Here is a 20,654-nt window from a genome sequence, read left to right on the forward strand (position 1 = left end):
AGCGCTCAAAGTTTTAAATTTTTTTTTGGTTGGTGAAAAAAACAATTTTTCGTAGAAATGGCATAGAATTACTGAAAATCAAGATTTTTGCATCGGAAGACTCTGCATCTCTTCAGAAGACTTCCAGTAATAATATTTAATTATTTATTTAACCATTTGTTAATGTTAACTATTTTTCATGGGCCTCCCATTGCATAGTTTCGGGTTTTTGGGGGACCTATGAAAAAGAGTTAATATTAACAAATGGTTAAATGAATAACTGGGTGTTATTATTGGAAGTTTTCTGAAGCGAAATAGAGGCTTCCTATCGAAAAAGATCGATTTTTACGAATTCTAAGCATTTCTATGAAAAATAGTTTTTTTTTCAACCAAAATACATGGAAAACTTTGAGCGCTTTGAGCGACCTCTAAATGTTTTTTTTTTATTTCAAATTAAAATATACAGGGTATTTTTCGGCATAGAAAAGAGAATTAAAATTTCGACTTTACTTATTTTGGACCACCTTAATGAATGGATATATATATATATATGTAATCGGGTGGACTGAAATTACGATTTTTTAGAACTTTTATTGTTAATAGCAAAAATATGGTGCATTGTACTCTAAAAGAAATCGGAGCAAAAGTTGGACATTTTCTGTCAATATCTTAGGCTCGCCCTAGTCAATCTAAATTGAAAATATTCAAAAAAATTGTCTTAGCTTGTTTCGATCGCAAAATTTAGTTCTCTACAAGAAATTTAATCTTACACAAAAGGCTACATTTATGAAATTAGTTGCGATTAATGGTTTCTGAGATAACTGCGATTTTTGTTATGAAGGCGTTACTTTTGGCCATGAAAGAAATATTTATGTGCGAAAAATATTTTTTAAATTACTAATTATCTGCAATTCCTCACAAAAGTTCTTTTTCATGAAGAAAACACACTTACATTATATTTTTTATAAAATTTTTGCTAAAATTATGTTTCAAGTCTTATTATTTGAACGCTAATAAATTGGTAATGACTGCAATTTAAAAAAAATATTATTTTGCTAGGACAAGTTTTTTTGGTAGAGTAGTAAACTTGCGTTCGATGTTAGTAAAGAAAAAATTTTTAGCTATTGACCGAAAATTTTCAACTTTCGCACAGACTTTTTTAGATCATAATCAACAATATTTTTGCTATTACCAATACAAATTCTAAAAAAAAAAATGGATTTTCGACCCACCCTAATATCCGTATAGGAATACTATATGCACATACATATATATATCTAGTAGAATAAAATCGCTGTGAAATTTCGTGCAAACTTTGCTAACGCTTACACATGTCTGCCTGTGTGTGTGTGCGTGTTTAATTGGTACGCGCTGGGTCTTAAATTCAAGTGTAGTTAAAAAGGTGGCAGGCCTTCCGCATGCACCAAGTGGCCGATGTAGTGATGTGGCTATACGGCTATGCCGGTGGCCCGTTGTTGTGCTGATGAGCTGTTAAAGACGCTGTGGTATGCAGTTATAGCCGATGGGAAAATGTTGCATTGCAGACATGTGGATAGCTTAGCGAACAAAGAGTGCGAATGCATCGTAGGGAAATTTACTAATAAGAAACAAATGGCGTAGTGCGCTGTACAGCAAATATTAAATAAGTTTTAATAAAATTAAAAAAAAAAATATAACTAATTTGCGCTCGCTACTTTAGGTGTAATTTAAATTTTTTTTAATAAAAGTCAGTATACACTGCCGGAACAAAGTATTGGCACAGCAAATTTTTTACAATATATGCAACAATTTTTATTCTAATATTTTTCCGCCAATTTTGAATAAAAAAATGGTTCATTCTACAACAAAAGACATAAAAATAGAATACCTTAACTTTGTGCAAAACTCCAAACTTTTTTAACCTACCTTCAAAATATTAATTCAAACTAAAACTTTATTAAACTTATTTCTTGTGATACTTATTCCCTAAATTCTAGCCGAATTTCAGGTGATAACACTCACACATTTAGAAATAAGGTCTTTTTAAAACCATATCGAGTGCTACCCATATTGTAGTTATTCAATTAAATAAATAGTATTTAATTTTTAAAAAGGTGGCAATCCTTGCAAAACTCCTCAGTTATATTGAAAATGTTCAAATTAAAATTGACTTTTCAAAAAAGGGGCAACCCCTTTCAAAGTGTTGTCAGACTACAACCTTCAAAGCCACTTGCGTTTGACACCCATATTTTTATTTTTTTAAATCATTCGTATAAAAGTCGTTAACATTTTTCGCAGTTAAGAAGGTGTTGGGAAACAAAAGTTTACTACGACTTATACAAATGACTTTTATAAGTACTAATGATTTAAAAAATAAAGGTCAGTGACTGACTTTTATTTATGACTTTTATAAATAAAAGTCTTCGATAACTGTTATCAAAGACATATAATTTAAAAATCAAAAATAACTGTTATTTGCAGATTATCTACATAAAAATTAAAAATAATTGTTATTTTGGATTTAGAAAATAAAAGTCAGAATTAACGGTTTTTTAAGGAGTAATTAAATAAAAGTCAAAAAACAATTGTTAAAGAGCGATTTTTTTAATAAAAGTTGTAACTGCTACGGTCCCTAGCTTTAAGCTGATCTAAGTGATACCAGTGTGCAAAATTTCATGATAACCGCGTGAGTAGTTAAAGCCTGAAAGGGTAACAAACAAATAAACTCACTATAATAAAGTGCAAGTTTTAAGCGATTGAAAAACTGGCGTAAATTTTTAATTTTTTATTTCTTTTTAAACCGTTTTGCACATTTTCTTCCATAAGAAAAAAGTGCAAAAAGCCGTAAGCATAAAAAATATTAAAAATCAACGCAATTTTTCAGTAGCTTTCACTCACTTTTTTCTATGTACATTAGAGTGGTGCAAGTTTTGAATGGAGGAAAAAATGTCATCGTAGAAAACGGGGTATTTTTAATATCTATAACAACATTGATTTTTTTACTGTAACCAATATTGGGTGCTGAATGACCTTGAAATGCGCAACTGATCCGCTTTGCAACTGACAAAAATATTGGTGAATTTTTATAAAAAGCTACTGTTGCCATCACAACTGCAATAGCTTTTTAAACAATTATTTGGTTAATATATGTACAATACACTATAACTAGAGTAAAATATAAACATTTCATGAGCATCTTCTAATTTGTACTTATAAACGTAAAAATTGGTGAAAGCACCCACCGCATACGGAAAAAGGAAAGATTTTCGAAGGTGGCCCAAACCCTATCTTGGAAAAAATTCCTTAAACCACTCTAATATACATACCTACATACTTATATGCATAAACATTTAATATATCAACAAATGAAGAAGTCATGAAGGTCGTGATGGAGTTTTTAGCATGACTTCTAAGGGTGTTAGTACTGTGAAGATAGGACCATTACATCCACGCGGAAATAGTCAAATTCTGAGGTACGAAAGCATGCCCTCCCCTCTGATGTGGTCCACTCTGGTGGACAAACTATTCTACCATCTATGTGAAAAGGGTTTAGATATTCAGAGCAACGCGGATGAAATTTCCATCCTAATCAGAGGTATTTCGTATTCCAAAGATATCAAGATACAAAAACAATTTAATGCATATGAAAATAAAAATAAAATCGGTTTCGTTTGAGGATTGACTTTTTACTTATTTTTTTAACCGACTTCACAAAAAGGAGAAGACTATCAATTAGTCGGAATATTTTTGTTTTATTCTTTTTTTTTTGTGTATGTATGTTACCGCATAACTTTGGACGACGTTAACCGATTTCTATAATTTTTTCAAAGCAAAGGTGTTACCTCAGAGGTGATCCCATGCTAATTTGATTTAGATCCGATCATAAGGTCTTGAAGAAATTAGCGATAGTCTTAAATTTGTATATGGAAATTCAAGTCGGATTTGTTTTTTGCTTAAAATTACTTGTTTTCATTTAAATTTATTTGCTGTTATTTTCTTTCAAGCACTACTTTTTTTGCCTTCACCAGGAATTTAAACATGTGTTTGCATTCTAACTGACAAATATTCACATATAACTGCATACATATCGATGGTCCTGTGCATAAACGACACAATTCAAAATTCAAAAAATAAAATCTGTTACTACTCTTAAGTGGCTAATGTCTGCAATCTTTGTCGAAACCATGTCTAATTTTTTGTACTTACTTTAGCAATCATTACTGCTTACTTTAGTAAGGGATGGAAATGGATTAGACAAGGATTATAGACATTAGCCACTTAACAGTAGTAACAGTTTTTATTTTTTTTTGAATTTTGAATTGTGTCGTTACTGCATAGGACCATCGATATGTATAAAATATGTATTAGGGCGGTCCTTAAACAACATGTGAATTTTACGTAGGGCACGACTTTATTTTGTTCTACGTACAAAATAAAGACAGCCACGAAAATTGCATACTTTTAAATAATTTTTTAGTGCTCGCTACCAGGGTTTGAAAAAATTTAAGTTTTTTAAATCGCAACATTTCGACTTGAAATCTGATAAATTTTACATATTATTGAAACTTATTCATAAAATTTCATAAGCTTGCTGAGTTGCTGCTTGTCAAAGTCAAATTGTTTTCGATTTTTTGCTACTTAGAAAAAACGTTAGTTCCAGGTACTCAAAAAATTTAATTTATAAACATCTGTGTAAGGCTTGTCAAAAAATTTGGAGATTCAGTTTCTTACGAAAATAGGTGAGGTAAGAAATAAGGCATTAATTTCCTTTCATTTCGTACATTTTATCGGGAGTAGTTTCCACCCGAACTAGTCCAAAATTGTCCAGAGGTGGTTCTGAAAAAGTTCTGAACTAGGCCGGAAATGAACCCGAACTGGACCCAAATGTCTTAAACTAGGCTCAAATGTTCCAGAACTAGTCATTAATTTTGATTCGAACTACCCCAAACTTGCTCCATAATTGTCCTGAATTGTTTCTTAAAAAGTCCTGAATAAGTACCGAAACAGTCCTGAAACAGTCCTGAACCAGTCCGGAAATGAACACCACAACTAGATCCAAAAAGTCTTAAACCACGCTAAAATGGTCCAGACCTAGTCGCAAATGACCCTGAAATAGGCCTGAACGTTAGACAGTAAACTTTCTTAAACATCTTAAGTTTATTATCAGTACTGAATATTTCATTTACTTTATCAACTTAATTGAATCAAATTTTTCAAACAGGTGGCAATCCCCCTAAAAAATATTTTCGGCAGTAAACGATCCTAAACCTCTTTATTCTGACAGCCATTTTGCAATATTTTATTTATTATATCAATTAAAGTAAATTAAATTAAAGTTTTCAAACAAGTGGCAACCTTCTACAAAAATGTTTTTCTGCTGTACGCCTTCTTAAACCTCTTTCCTTTGACAGCCATATTATAATATTTAATCTGACTCATCAATTTACCTAAACTACAATTTTCAAACAGGTGGCATCTCTCTAATTTTTTTTCTTTTATATTTGAGGTTAGAATACAGATAAAATATCAGTGAAAACTGCATTAGAGTCCATGCATTAGTTTTCGAGTGATGCGCGTACAAACATACACACAGGCAGACTGAAATTTTAAAAATTGTTGATTTAGCTTCTGTTGCTCTAATCAAGACCCCCTTTTAGTTTTCCTCTAATATCTATAACGGTCAGACATCGGCCTGTTACAATTTTATTATATGTATAGATATAAATAAATACTGGTATTGTAGTGGCCGATTATTTTCATATTTTTATGGAGCACCCTAATATGAACAATAAATGTATGTACATATATAAATACGTAAAGTTAACACGCATAATAAATGTGCACTGATAAGAAGAGTGCGAATTCTGGTTACAAAAAAAAAAACAATGCAAAACATTCACAATCACACTCACACGCATGCATGCAATTTTGGCATCGAAGTTTTCTTGCAACATCTGCCAAATCTTAACTCTGTTTGAATTACTACAGTAAAGGTAGTCGCGCACTCGCATTGCTTTCTTTATTTGTTAATGCCGTGTTACTTGTGTTAAGTATTTCTGTATGTGTGTGTTGCTATCTGTGTTACAGTCACTACGTACATGAATTACTTGCATTCATACATTCGTACATACATATTCACAGTTATCAGTTAATTAAAGTCATTCTTTACATTTTCCTGCATTCGACGAGTTCGTTTCTTAAGTCTTCTGTTCTACTGCACAGGAATGTATGTATGTATGTAAGTATGCGCCATTCGAATGAAGAAGTGTGCAAGAGTGCAATACGCGTTTTGTCGACATACACACACACACACACATACTCGTACAAGTGCATACGCGCACTCCTTTCGGCTTTTGTCGGTCAATTGATGCGGCCGCTGCTGCTTTGCTATACATGCTCGTACATACTTATATAAACATAGTTGGCGCACTGTAACAAATTTCAAGTTTATCTTTTTTATTGCTGTAATTTATTTAAATTTTACAGCTGATACCGTTGCTAAAAAAAAAAACACAGCAACAAATGAAATACAGAAAAATGTCGAAATAAGAAAGTAGAAAACGAAAAAAAAACAAAATGAAAGAGAAAAATCACTTTGCACTGAATTCACTTAAAGTGGTGGTTAAGGTGAGCGGGTTCCAACGTATTTATATGTATATACTTGTACATCTTCACATATACATTTGTACTCATATCACTGATTTTATGCGCATGAATGTACATATACGATCAACCGTTTATTTGTAAGCATTGAATTTTAAATTTTACATTTATTGTTCTTTAAAAGGTGAATAAATGAAATAAAAGTAGTACTTTATTTTATACCCTTTTTTAGGGTATTTTTATTTTATTTTTATACAACTTTGCCTATTAACTTTTATAAAATACTGTCCGTATAAACGCTTCTCTTCCGTGCCAACTGACGCCATTTGGGTATGCCAAGCGAAGCCAAGTCTTTTCCCATTCGCTCTCTCCATCGCAAAAAATAGGTATTCTTCCTTGTCTGATACCTGTGGCGATGTGGTTGAACACTTTCAAAGCTGTAGCATCTGCGTCCAATTGAAGTATCATCCTCAATGCGTTCGACATGTCCATACCTTGCCAAGCAATCCAAAAAGCAAATTGGATAAGGCTGCGCTAATGATATTAGAGTTGAATCTGAGGATACGGCAAATTTAAGCGTTACCAAATAAAATTTCCATATTTTCTTTATTCATGACTCAATTTTGTTGACAAAAAAATGTTCCTAAAACCTGTATCAGCGGTGTTTAGTTTAGCTGCTCTGGTCCTGAATTAGGGCCTTCAAATGGCCAATGAACCTATCGCATTCTTTCCGCAAGTGGCTCTGCGGTATTTTGGTCCATTCCCGTAGAAGCGCTTGTTTGAGGTGCTGGACAGTGTGGAAGGCAGTGCAATTAAAAACTGCTTTGCTATCAGCAAAAAGGTGGAGCGTGTCGATTTGCTTATCTAGTGTGTTTGTTTTTCTTGGTTTGTCGCACAGGTTTGAAGACACATTGAAGAGGTGCAATAAGTTGGTTCGTGAGGGGTTTTAGTATGCTTCATTCCTATATGTACATTGATTCATATTCTGCTTTATCAAACGCATCACCATTCAAAAGCATTGAGTAGTGTTTCCTTCATATTTCAAGTGTACTCTGGACGTCTACTTGCCCCGGTCTTGAAAATGCGCGCTTCCTGCCTTATTTTCTGATAAAATTTTCAAGTGGCATTCCGGCTGACCAGCATCTTAAATTCTGCGTACTCATGTCTCCCACCTTTGGCCTCGGTAATGCTCAATAGGCGATTGTGTAGAAATTAGTTGCAGGGCGGCTTTGTATCGCGATAATGTCTAATACTGCTGACTACCATCGTCGGAAGTGTGTTCGTGAAGACTGAAATTTCCGAGAGTAGGATCAAATATGCGTTCTGGACCACCCCGGCGTTAAAGTCTGTAGTCAAAATTTTACCTTTTTTACATTTTTTTTAAACTCAACTTTAATATAGATTATGGTAAGCCATTAATTGGTGATGAATGAACTGGAAATAAGGTGTCTTAGTCTCCGCTCAAGCACAAATCCGACAGCAAATTTGTGCTCCGTCACGTGAAAGTTTTATTAATCGTCACACTCTCCACACTTCAAGCGACCGTGTTACGTATGTACATCACATTATCTGTATGCCAGCATTCTATTTCTGGAGAGGATTCAGCGACTGAATAGGTGCAAATTCCCTATAGATGGTCTGGTGCATATCCGTCTGCGAGGAGCAGAAGTGGATTGGAAATGGTATTTACGTGGTACGAAGGTTTTTAGCGATGCACATTTATGAATCCCCTTTACCATCAGTTAGTTCTTAAACCAACTAAATCAGAGTCGCTCTATCGCGCCTCCCTCTCCTTCTTCCGTGACCCAAAGCCATACAGGGGTTGGTTACCGCATCTCGCACATGGGTTGGTCATGTTGCCCAGAGTGCTGGAACGCAAACGCATAGAATCTTGGTTGAGTCTAGTCATAAAACTGTACCTTGATATCCAGAAAAACGACCACACCCATTTCACACACCCAAATTGTTTAGCCACTTCAGTGCCTAGTGGAAATTCGGCATAACATAATTGCTCCAAAGTGGGCTTGGGTCCAAAAATTTAACTCATTCTATATTATTTCAGCAGAAAATTTATAACTGCATCTTGTGTAACCCAGCAGAAAATCTGTAATTGCTTTTTGTGTTACAAATAAAGATTTCTAGGCTAGTTTAGGTCTATTTCGGGCCTAATTCTCTACTAGTTTGGGACCATTTTGGAACTTATTCGGGATCATTTTGGGACCGTTTCCGCACCTGTTCAGGATCATTTAGGGCCAGTTTGGTATCATTTCGGGACCTGGTCAGGACCATTTCTGGACTTTTTCGGGATAACTGCGGTACTAGTTCGGGATCATTTCAGGACCATTTCAGGATCATATAGGACTTCTTCGAAATCATTTCGGGACTAGTTTGGGATAATTTCGGGACTAGTTCACTACTATTTGGCGACTATTGTGGATCCAGTTCTGGACCATTTCGAGAGTAATTCAGGACTATTTCACGAAAATTTCGGTATCATTTTAGGATTTGTTCAGAACTACTTCGGGACTTGTTCGGAATCATTGCGGGACTAGTTCGGGATAATTTCGGGACTATTGCAGGACTAGTTCAAGACTACTTGACGACCATTTCGGGATCGTTTTGGGACTAGTTCGAGACTAGCTCAACAATATTTTGGCACCATTTTGGACCGTTTCAAGACTTGTTCAGAACCACATAAGGACAATATTGGGAGTAGTTCGGGATTGTTTAGGGCTTAAAAAGTGGTGTTCTGGTCCCGACAAAATGAATAAAATTAAATGAAATTAATATTTGATTTCTACCCTAACGTATTCATGTATGTAACAGCCAGGCCGTACACAGATGAAGAGTATGTGGTACTCACGCCTTTTTTTAAATATATCAGAACAATATTTAAACTTTATCTTAGCATTATATACTGACCTTTGATTGTACCTATAACACACAGCATTAAAGCACTTATTTAGGTTTTGCAAATTTAGTTGTTTTACACCTTTTCCATACTTACACTTTTATCAGCCAAGTAAGACTCATATTAAATTAATGTTTCTGCCTATCTAACCGAATATATCTGCATTATTCTTTTTTTCACCTTCGGTAGGTAGGCGTTACTTCGAGTGGCTGGCTGCACCACGTCGCACCACAGGTTGTCGCCTTCGCAGAACTCCAACACCATTCATTCGGACAAGTGCACCAGTCGACCGCCAGTGTAGTGTTGCAAGAGCACACACCACACATATTTTAGCGCATTACTCAAAGCATTTGTAGAGATTTTCATGCTCGTTGTTTGTTGGCTGCTTGCTTGCTAGCTTCAGCAGCCGCTGGTCTCCTGGCCTGTGGCACATTTGGCCATTACTCGCGCCCATGACATTCACCGAAAAAGTCCAACAACTTCATTAATAATATGAAAATCTCTCATTAGAAATCTACGAGCAACTCCATTTATATTGCAACTTTTCAAATGTAACCAAGCACATGTGAGCGCCGATATACAAGCTGGCAGAAAAAGCACACATGTGCGCATGCGTGTATATTTACTATTTAGTAGATGCTCGTGTGTGAATGTTGTGTGTTGCTGCGTTGCTTTTAACTACTTTGACCGTTGATGCTGACACTGACATTGTGCTCCTCTATTTTTTAAATTTTTTTTTTGCATTTGCCATTTGCCACTTCCTGCAGCAGCCAAGCGACGATTTGTGTCTGCTTTTTACCTTAACTATTTGTGCAGATATTTTGACTCTTCCTATTTGCCAAAGTGCTGCTTAAGTTTGATTTTCGTGCGTTTTGTTGCCGCATGCGCATAGAAAGCCATCGAATCGGTTGCCAGCCATCGGTAAGCCAACTGTATGCTCGGCGTTCATCTATCGCCACTTTGTATCTGCTGTAGTTATTCTTATGCTTATTTTACACTTCAGTTTTTTTTTTTTTTAGCCAATCCACCTACCTTCCCTTCCGCTTGCTTGCTTTTCCTGCCTATGCTGCTAAGTACTTTCTGTTTGGCCTTTCGTGCTTATTTTGATTGGCGTATACGCGGCCACTTTGGTGCAACGAACGTCTTAGCTGCTGCTTGCCACCGCCTTACCGTTGCCTGTTTACCGCTGCTGCTGCTGCTGCTGTTGCTGCGACGAGTATAGTGAAATTTTAATGAAGCTAATAAATTTTCGTTAATGTCCACAGTGAATAGATTTGCAAATTTAAAGGAATTGCTACAGCTTAAGGCGCTGCAAGTGCCAAGTGCCATTGCAACGGTTGCTGCGGCAGTAGCAGCGGCCACCAATAACAAACAAAGCAAAAACAAAATCACAACGCCAACAAGAGCAGCAGCAGCAGCAGCAGCAAGAAAGTGCGCACGGAATGCACCACTACATATTTATTGCAATTGCTGTGTAGTTGTTGTGTGTTTGCTGCCAGCCGCCATTGCTGCTGTTGATGTTAATAAATCGTTCGCAATTAGAAATTGCATTAAAGCCTAAATGAGTGCGATGTTGCGTTACTTTTTTCGTCAATACTTAGACGACGACGCGTTGGCTGTGGCGCGCGCGCTTTTCTGCTCTTTCCTGCATGCTCTCGACTCTTTGCTCCTTTGCTTCCCTTTGCTGTACGCTGAGCAACTCTTTTTTCTTTATTTTTTTCCTGTCGGCCTACGTATGAAACTTTGCTTGCGATTGCCGCCTGCGGTTTGGTGAAAGCTGCTTGCCACATTTCTTCTTTTGTTTTACGCGCAACGCTGGCTGTCCTTTACCGTTGCTTTCTTGCCTTCGTCTTCGCATTCGCCTTCGCTTTGGCTACCGCTGCGCCTTTTTACAGTTTCACGCAAATTTAATTTGATTGCTAACAATTTTATTAAAAATGTTCTCACATTTTCCTCAACAGCAGCAGCCGTAGTCGCTTATCGTTTAATTTATATCGCTTCTAACGCAGTTCGTTCTGCCTAGTTAGCTGCCTGTGTACTCATTCGTGACTCGGATGCTATGAGGTTTTCAAATGCTGTTTTTTTGTTTTTTGCTTTTTTTTGAATTTTTCTATTTGTGAACTACTTTAATTGCAACAATTTTAATATATGTATGTATGTATGTGCGCAAAGAAGGCATTATGTGACATTTACAATTAAATGTGTATATAAGGCTTTTTTTTTGAAATGGCAACGTACTGAACTAAGATAGATGCAGAGCAACTATTTGATTGAGCTCAAATCTCAGAACTCAAACAACTTATCGTTCCATCGTATGCGGTACTCGTCGTCGCCAACACTTTTACTTGGTTCTGTTCTATCACGGGCGAATACAACTTACGATTATAGCTCTTTCCTATTCCGCAGCAGCCTTGTTGGAACTTTTCGGGAAGTGCTTAACAGTTATGCGGATGTAGAGGCCGTACCAAAGCGATAAATCCTATAAATATTATAAATGAGCAAGTTTGTGAGTGAGTGACTGAGTGAGTACGAGTATGTTTGTTCTGTTTTTTAGTTATTTCAATAAAAATTAGAATTTTTTTATTAAAGAACTTTTTATTTATTTAATGATGTATGGTATTTGAGATCATATTTATGGCTTATTCTCGGTTTCCTTCGACCAAAAGTAGAAATGATGAAATTAAAGGCAAAAACGAAACTTCATCATTTGAAAAAAACTTTAACTGGAGTTACTATAGACAAATACAGTGACTCAAAAACCGCTTGGTGATTTTTTTAATATTCACAATGTTTTTCAAGTAAACATTTTTTGTTTATTTTTTTGTGTAAAAGTATTGTTTTCGCTTTAACCAAACCCATAAAAATCTAGAATTCAAGCTATTTATGGGTATTTCCTAACTAGCGTTACGTGACGCTCGTATGACAAAATGTTAAAAAATCAAAATTGAAAAAGTCAAAATTTTAAAAAGTTTTTTATAGAGACCAATTTTGGCGAAAATCTTTCTGCTTACGTAATCAGTATATATTATAAATAGCAGCCAAATCGCACTATAAATAAGTTAGATATAGGACTTTAAATTTTTTCACCGCGGTAGATTTTCTGCTGGAATCGCCCATATGTACAACGTTTAGAAAAACTGAAGAAACTTTCGCAAACATTTCGAACTTTTTACTCTGAATTTTTAGAAAATTTGTGGGCCCATTGAATTTTAGTACTTTTAACTTCAACAATGGCGTTGATTTTTTTTGAATTTTTCAGCGAACAATCATAGTGTAATTACAATTAAAATATTTACGTAATCAAAAGCTCCTCAGGATAGTAAAATGAGTTTTGAATGGAGCGCGATATGTTCGCCTTTTATAGATATACATCTGTATATATAAAGTATGCATTGAAGCGTTCGAAAATGAATGCAATAAAGTGGGCTACACTCTTGGAAAGAAATTTATATATATAAAGATAACTACGAATAATAAGATGGGAACAAAAAGTTTTACTTGTTTTCAAACAAAATACTTTAACAAATATCTACCAAAATGAAAAAAAAAAAAATTACCCTTTTACCAATCCAAATTTTTTCTACCAATTTTGGTAATAATTTACCAAAGTGGCAACACTGAAATGGGTCGCCACCTGCTCTTGAAGTTAAAATCGGTTTAATTAATAAGCAGACGAGTGCCAACCGAAAATAGTTTAATAAGGCTTTATTTCTTTATATGTGTTTTGGAAGAGGGTTGACATGTGTTTAGAAATTCAAAATCATATAGATACATAATTAAAAAGTTAGATTTTAATATTTTTATATGAATATCAAACGATGGAAGTTTAAAGAGCTTTATTTGGAAGATGTTCGACACCTGTTTAATAATTCAAAACAAATTTAAATTATAAATAAAATTAGCATTTTTAATATGGTTGGCAAAATGAGAGAGATTTAAGCAAGCGTTATTTCTAAAATACTTTTAGAGAGAGAGGTTTATGTAAGCTTTTCTTATTAAATACATTGAAAATAGTTTAAAAGTTCCGGTTCAATTTAATGAGGGGCTCAAAGAAAAGAAGTAAGAAAATGTTTTTATCCAAAATATTTCTAAAGAGGGTTGCCACCTATTTTGAAAGTAAAAGTTAACTTAATCAGCTAGTTGAATCGATGTATCTGTCATATGTTCATATTAAGACCAAATTACTTTGAAAGCAAATTTATAACAGAGTTATCATATTTCCAAAATTTGTGTTAATGACTGTTTACGTTAAGTAAAATATGATAATTTGGCATTGGTATGAACGAAAATTATATTTATGCTTATAAAAACTGATTTAGTTAAAACTTTTCATAAATATTGACCGTGTTCTGGGTCATAATATGTATCCCCGAATACACAGGAATTCACAAAACTTTGAAACCTTTTACTTAAATATGTGGTAAGGTGGCTTTTAATTCTTAAAATTAAAAGTCAGGGTAATTTAAAAAAGATTTTGTATGAAAAATTATAAAAATGGTAATGCAGATTTATAGCTTTTTTTTATTACTTTTCCAATTATAGCTTATTTTGAAATGAAACCATGAACCGGAAATAGCTGCTATAACTTTTACTGCTTAGACATTGTTGTTTTTTTTTTCATTTTTCCAAACAAATCGTGGTACAAAGCCCAATAACACTACTGGAACCAAAAATAATTATGTAGCTCATAAGGAATTTTGTTAACATTGTTTGATTGTTTTATCGATTTTTGTGTGACGCCCATAAATAATAATAAAAAATAGGTTTTAAGTATATTTCCGTCATTTTTGGTATGAAAATAGGCTTTAAGACTTTTATTGAGAACTTTCAGGAAATTTTGATTCGATGACCGCCTCTAAATCTTAATATTAGGGTCTGCGCTTTTGATAGGCGTATTTTTTTCTATGTTCCTTTCACAGAGGACTTTGAACAAAAAGCATCGATTTTTTTCAAACAGCCCCATATGCACACACACACACACATATGTATTTATGTATGCATATTTAGGCCACTTCCTGGCAATCCATTTAACTCGTTTCATATATCACTGCAACACATTTACATGAACAAGACATAAACAAATTATATGTATGTATTTTGTATTGCCGTTTTTTATTGTTTCCTTTTTGTTATGTTGTTTTTTTTTGTTGCTCTTTGCTGCATGTGCTCAAAATTTTCAGCTGCTACGCATTTTTAATCAAAATGTAAAATCGGAAATCCACACAGCAGGACTACATTGTTACCGGCAACGCGGTTAAGAAAACATTGTTTATAAACAAAATTAATTGTAGCAATTTATAAAAAAAAAAACAATTTTTTGTATTGATGAAAATACGCCGTACGAATTGCCACAGCGGCACTTTATTGAAAACATTGAATATATGTATATGCGTATGTAAATACATATGTATGCATACGTATTAAGGTAATGAAAAACATATAGGTACGCTACATTAAGCAGTTAAAAGCATTTATAAAAATCTAAATGATTTTAAAGCGAGTTTTTGATATTTAGAGATTGACTTTTGAATCCTGTGAAATTTAAAAATTCTTTAAAGGAAACCAAAAAATTATGATCTTAAGAGGCGTGTAGGTTGTAGTACCCTGAAATTTGCGCCCAAAATAATGAGCGTGGCGAATTAAAATTTTACCGAGTTACTTCCAGAATGAAGATAGCAAGATGGGAAGAAGGAGAAAATGCGGGATTGAAAGGATTAGTATGTTTTCAAAACGAAACCTACTCCAAGAGATAATCATGATTTATATGGGTTGTTTTTAAAAAAGTTAATACAAATATGTATAAATATGTATTTGCAAAAAAAAATTTTCGGAGAAATTTTCTCGAAGACCTTCTATGCAAATCCTTTCATTTAGGATTATTTTTTCAAAGGAGCCTAATTTCGTATAGGTACGACAATTTAGAAAAAACCAAAAATATGACACCTTAACAGCTATACTTATGGGTCGAAAATTCCTGCCACCTATACAGTCAGTTTTCTCAGATTTTGGGATAAAGCCTACTTTAACTAGTTTCCGAAAAAGGTATGCCGCGCTCTAGCTAAATTTGCACTAAAGATATCGTTTAGGCTTAGTCGAGTGTCTTAGTAGAAACTTTACACTCGTCAAAAGCGAATATAGCATATTCGATATTTTAATCGATTTCGATTCTTGTTGCAATAAACCAGTCCTTACGTTTTGGTTCCCTGGCTGACGGCGAGCTCGGAACCACCAGCAGTTGCAGAGAACTAAAGCAAATAATGCAAAACAATCAAAAAGAAAACAAAACAAGTCTCTTGTCTCGTATAAACACATTTTCAACTTCCTTCCTATCCTTCCTATCATTCATCGCATAACATGCTTTTATGGCATCCAGTTTGATGTGCTGTTTTCAAACCCCTTAGAAGCCTTTTAAGACTCCGCTTCCGATTTTATAATTAAACTCTATGATTCTTCGTAGTTGGAACTTGACGTACAAGTTTAGAAAGTAGAGACAGTGATTCTTAAATCGTTGCAAAACATTTTAACCCCTGTTTAGGCGCAAATACTAACACCGGGCGCCTAAATGCATACTATGCACTTCTCAATTGCCATATAATAAAACTTTCTTAAGTTATAATTTGATTGCAATTTAAAGTATGTTCGGCCTAGTGTGATGCATCCGCCGGACAAGGCTTCCAGCGCCTTTCGCGGACTCTACATGGCTTACAATCATCAAGAGGTAGTAAATGATTATTACCATGGAACGGCCTGGTATTCCCTCTCACTGAGTTTTTCAACCTCAAAACACTTAACTGTAATTGATCGGATAATATTACCACCTATATCCGCCGAATGAGACTACGTATCTGTGCCTATAAGGATATTCGCAAGCATTTTTCAAGCGCAGGTCATGTGGTTAGGCTATGTGCAATGATTAAATTATATAGAAACTAGTTTACACGACGCGTTTCGCCAAACCTTAAAAATTTCAAGATGTAATTCTATTAACTAAATGTATAAAAAATATTTGTATTAAACGTGTTATTTAATTGTTTTTTAAATTAAGAGCATTATTTATTCTTTTTAATACTTTAATAAGGCAGCAAATCAAAGAAGAGTTGAGCCATGTGTTTATTTCATCAGTTGGTGTTTCATGGGAATTACTGCCGGAAACCGCAAGCAAAACCAATGATTTTCCAAACAATAGCCAGTTATTAATTTCAATCAATCCGACCTCGAAAGGACCCATCGATTAGATACAATTTTTAGAGCTATAACTATTGACTTCCGCAAGAGATATATCTTGAAAAAATATCTCGGTATATATTTATGTGGACAATACTAAAATTAAAAAATTTTAACCAAATTGGACGGTAAATACGATGTTTTTTATATCTCGACTCCAGCGCCACCTACCGGAATGATTTTGGAACAAAAAATATTTCGTTTTACGTGGCTAATGCATGCTCTGAATTTTAATGAAATCGTACTGTAAATACCATTTTTAAAGACTTACTGACTCCATCGCCAAAATGCGGAAAATTGTTTGACCTATGCACAAAATACACCAGTGCAAACATATCCTATGGTCTCGTAATGAGAGCAACGTAATCCTTAACGATAGTCAGATGACACTCAAAGCCATCTTATCCGTTTAGACTAAATCCTATCTATTCCTTGAGTTCATTAAGAATTTGACCATCTTTGCTTAACACAGTGATGCCTGGCGGTTTTGGGTTCCAGATCACAAAAGAATAGAGATAAACAAGGCAGCGGGCTCAACTCTCACAGAATCTGAGTTCTTCTTTGCAGTAAGTTCCAATAATATTAGGGATGAGGTCAGAAATGGGATAGTAGGAATGAAAGAGGAACAGGGGTGAAGCACCACATATTGTCGTCGAGGCAAAGCTTTATCAGAGGATAAGAAGTACAAGCTGAAAAAAAGGCTTCTAATCAACCTATCTAAAGAGGAAACTAAGATTTTCACAGCAATCCATAGGGGGTACTGCTCACCAAAAAGCCAACTACATAACCTAGGCCAAATTGTCGCTATCACTTTAGCCACTCAGTTAATGGCACACCATTACACCTATTTCTTAGTAAAGCCGTTTGAGAGAAGAACTTAGGCCAATGGATGAGCACTTATACTCCCACTCTCCAAAAAAATTCTAAACCTTCTGCGGAACAGAGGACCAATTTGCGTGCCTCTTCTGTTGTTAATTCTTTATTGCTATTTATTGAAAGCTTTCTGCCTAGTCTGTTGCTTTTAAAAGCTTTCTGCCTGGCCTAGTGCTATTAACCCTTTCGGGACCGTAAACCTACAATTAAAAACATACCTGACCTCATATTTCTTAAAGAAAAGTTAAGGAAGAAATTACTTTTTAACCGAATTCAGAAAAAGGCGGAGGTTATCATTTCGTCGGAATATTTTTTTTATGTATGTTACCGCATAACTTTGCACCATCTAAACCAATTTCTATTTTTTAAAAGAAACACAGAGGTGTTTCCATACAAATTTAGTTTACGTCCGATAATACGGTACTCTTAAGTTTTTATATGGGAATTGAAGTCGGTTTTGTTTTTTGTTTAAAAATTAATTTCTGCAATTCAATTTCCCCAAAAATTCATTTCCTAAATTTTTTCCACAAATTATTTTTTCCGCTTGGATAATTTTTTCAGTTTTGGTAATAATATTTATTTAAATTAAAATCCTGTGTTTTAACTAAAAAATTGTCAAAAACCATTTGACCTAGAGACAACTAACAAATTATTTCTAAAAAAGATTTCTTCCTAAAAATTACTCGTTTTTCTTAAAAATTCTTTCTTTCTAAACATTATTCTCTCAAGTGTATGTTCTTTCTTAAAAGGTTTTTTTAAAAATGAGATTTCTATAAAAATTTATTTTATTTTCTCCAAAATTTTTTTCTGCAACCATCCTTTTTCTAAAAGTAATTTTTTCTTACTTGTGGAAAATTTTTCTAGTTTAGGTAAAATTATTTATTTCTAAAATTTTATGATAAAAAGACACACATAAAATTAATTAACGAATTAGATAGTTTTCTTATGAGTGGAAAGCTTTCTAGGAAACATGTTTCCTTTGGGCCTGAAAGGGTTAAAAGCTTTTTATATACTCCTTTGTATGATTTTCAAAAAAAAAAGTACACTTCCGCGTCAAGGTCGTTATTGCCTACTTCTAGGTACTACCTGTAAAGTCGAAGCAGAAGCTTATTCGTAAGCTTAAAGCTGATAGCCATTCCTAGACTATGGATTTACTCTTAACCCCTGCACCGCGAATTCGAATTGTACAGCGAGATGAGCGGGGACTTCCATTGGTATGAGGGTACTAGCTTACACTGTATTAGGGTTTCCTACCTAAATATTGTTAAACCTAATAGCAATTTTAATTGGTTTACTTTGCAAACGAGCTTTTCAATTTACTAAACCACTTTATCCCTTTTTCCTCGTTTCAGGTCACCATCACCTTGAAGGATGTTAACGACGAAGTGCCCACCTTCAGCTCGCCAAATGAGACATCTATTTTGGAAAACATCGCACCCAATACTGTAGTTATGGTCGTCAAGGCCATAGATCGCGATGAAGGCCGCAATGGCTACATCGAATATCTGCTCGAAGGCGGCGCTACTGGCACCCATTCCGACTACGGCGACGAAGATAGTCTTCCCTTCACGCTAGGCTCAGTGGATGGCTTGCTCCGCGTCGCCAGCCGCTTGGATCGTGAACTGCGTGCTAATTACTTGCTAAATATTACCGCGCGTGATCGCGGTGAGCCACCGCAATCCACACAAACTCAAATCACCGTACGCATATTGGACGAGAACGACAATAGCCCCATATTCGACCCAAAACAGTACTCCGCCTCGGTGCCAGAAAATGCCAGCATTGGCGCAATGGTACTACAAGTCGCTGCAACCGATATAGATGAGGGCGCCAATGGACGTGTACGCTTCTCGATTGCCGCCGGCGATGATAATCGCGACTTTAGCATAAGCGAAGATTTGGGCATGGTGCGCGTGGCGAAGAATTTGAATTATGAGCGCAAATCGCGTTATGTGCTGACAGTGCGCGCTGAAGATTGTGCCGCTGATGCAAAGGTCGCAGCAACACACCTGCAGGTGGGCAAAGTGGGCGCAGTGAGCGGCACGGCTGTTGCTGGTGGTGGCAGCGGTGGTGGCGGCAGTGCTGGCATTAGTATTGGTGGCGGCGGCGGTGGCGCAGGCGCAAATGCGGGCGCTTCTAAACATGCTGTGGAGCAGCGTGAGACGCGCTACGATACCGCCGAACTGGCAATCATCATCATGGACATCAATGACAATCCGCCAACATTTCTGCACTCCCCCTATCTAGCCTATGTAATGGAGAATGTAATACCGCCTAATGGCGGCTATGTGCTGACAGTGGAGGCCTACGATGCTGATACGCCGCCATTTAACTCGCAAGTGCGCTACTTTCTGAAGGAAGGCGATACAGATCTATTTCGCATAAATGCATCGACAGGCGAAATATCGCTGCTGCGGGCGCTCGATCGTGAGGCAAAGGCTGAATACACGCTAACGCTGGTCGCCATGGACACAGGTGAGAGTAATGCACAAGGCATATAAAATATGAAAAATATATTTATGAATGCATTACGAAGTGCTACATGAGCACCACAAGTTGCGGCAAGTAAACGCTCGATCGTTTCGTAGCGCGGCTTTGAAGGCCGAAGGGGATGCTACACATGTATAGATGGGCGCGCGATGAAGCGAAGCATACGAGCACAAGTTGTGTGTGTGTCGAGCGCGCGAAAGATAATCTTAATGTTTTGGAATTTGAGCTGCTGCCAGCCTGCCTATACAGTGCCGGTTGGTTGCGCTGGGAAAGCAGCAGCAGTGGCGGCGGAGCGACAAAGTGAAGCGCCGAGCGGGCAGGCAACTACACAAAGTGCTTCTGGGCATTCCCGGTTGGTTGTGTGTGCCCGCGCGCGCGCATTCATATGCATAAGCGTTGGGCGCTGAGCGCACACGGCACATAGCAAACAGCACAGCAAAGCAGGCGCGATCATCACATGCGAGTACACGTTATGGCCAAATGATGATCATATCAAGTTGTGGCGTTGGCTTTTTCGGTCAAGCGCTGTTGCCGGTTGTTGTTGCTGTTGCTGTTACGGGTTGCCGCTGGTTGGTTTGGTTTGACTGGTCAAGCG

General features: G+C 35.9%; 1 protein-coding gene across 1 annotated transcript in view; it reads left to right on the top strand.

The window, feature by feature from the left end:
• The window catches only part of LOC118740555 (cadherin-related tumor suppressor), an 816,571-nt gene that overhangs the window by 683,209 nt on the left and 112,708 nt on the right, over positions 1-20,654 (top strand). The window contains exon 7 of the mRNA XM_036472144.1: positions 18,922-20,044. Coding sequence (XP_036328037.1) covers positions 18,922-20,044 — 1,123 coding nt within the window. The remainder of the gene's footprint in view (positions 1-18,921; positions 20,045-20,654) is intronic.

The sequence above is a fragment of the Rhagoletis pomonella genome, unplaced genomic scaffold (assembly GCF_013731165.1).
Source record: "Rhagoletis pomonella isolate Grant_MI unplaced genomic scaffold, Rhpom_1.0 Rhpom_scaffold_00006, whole genome shotgun sequence".
NCBI lineage: Eukaryota > Metazoa > Arthropoda > Insecta > Diptera > Tephritidae > Rhagoletis > Rhagoletis pomonella.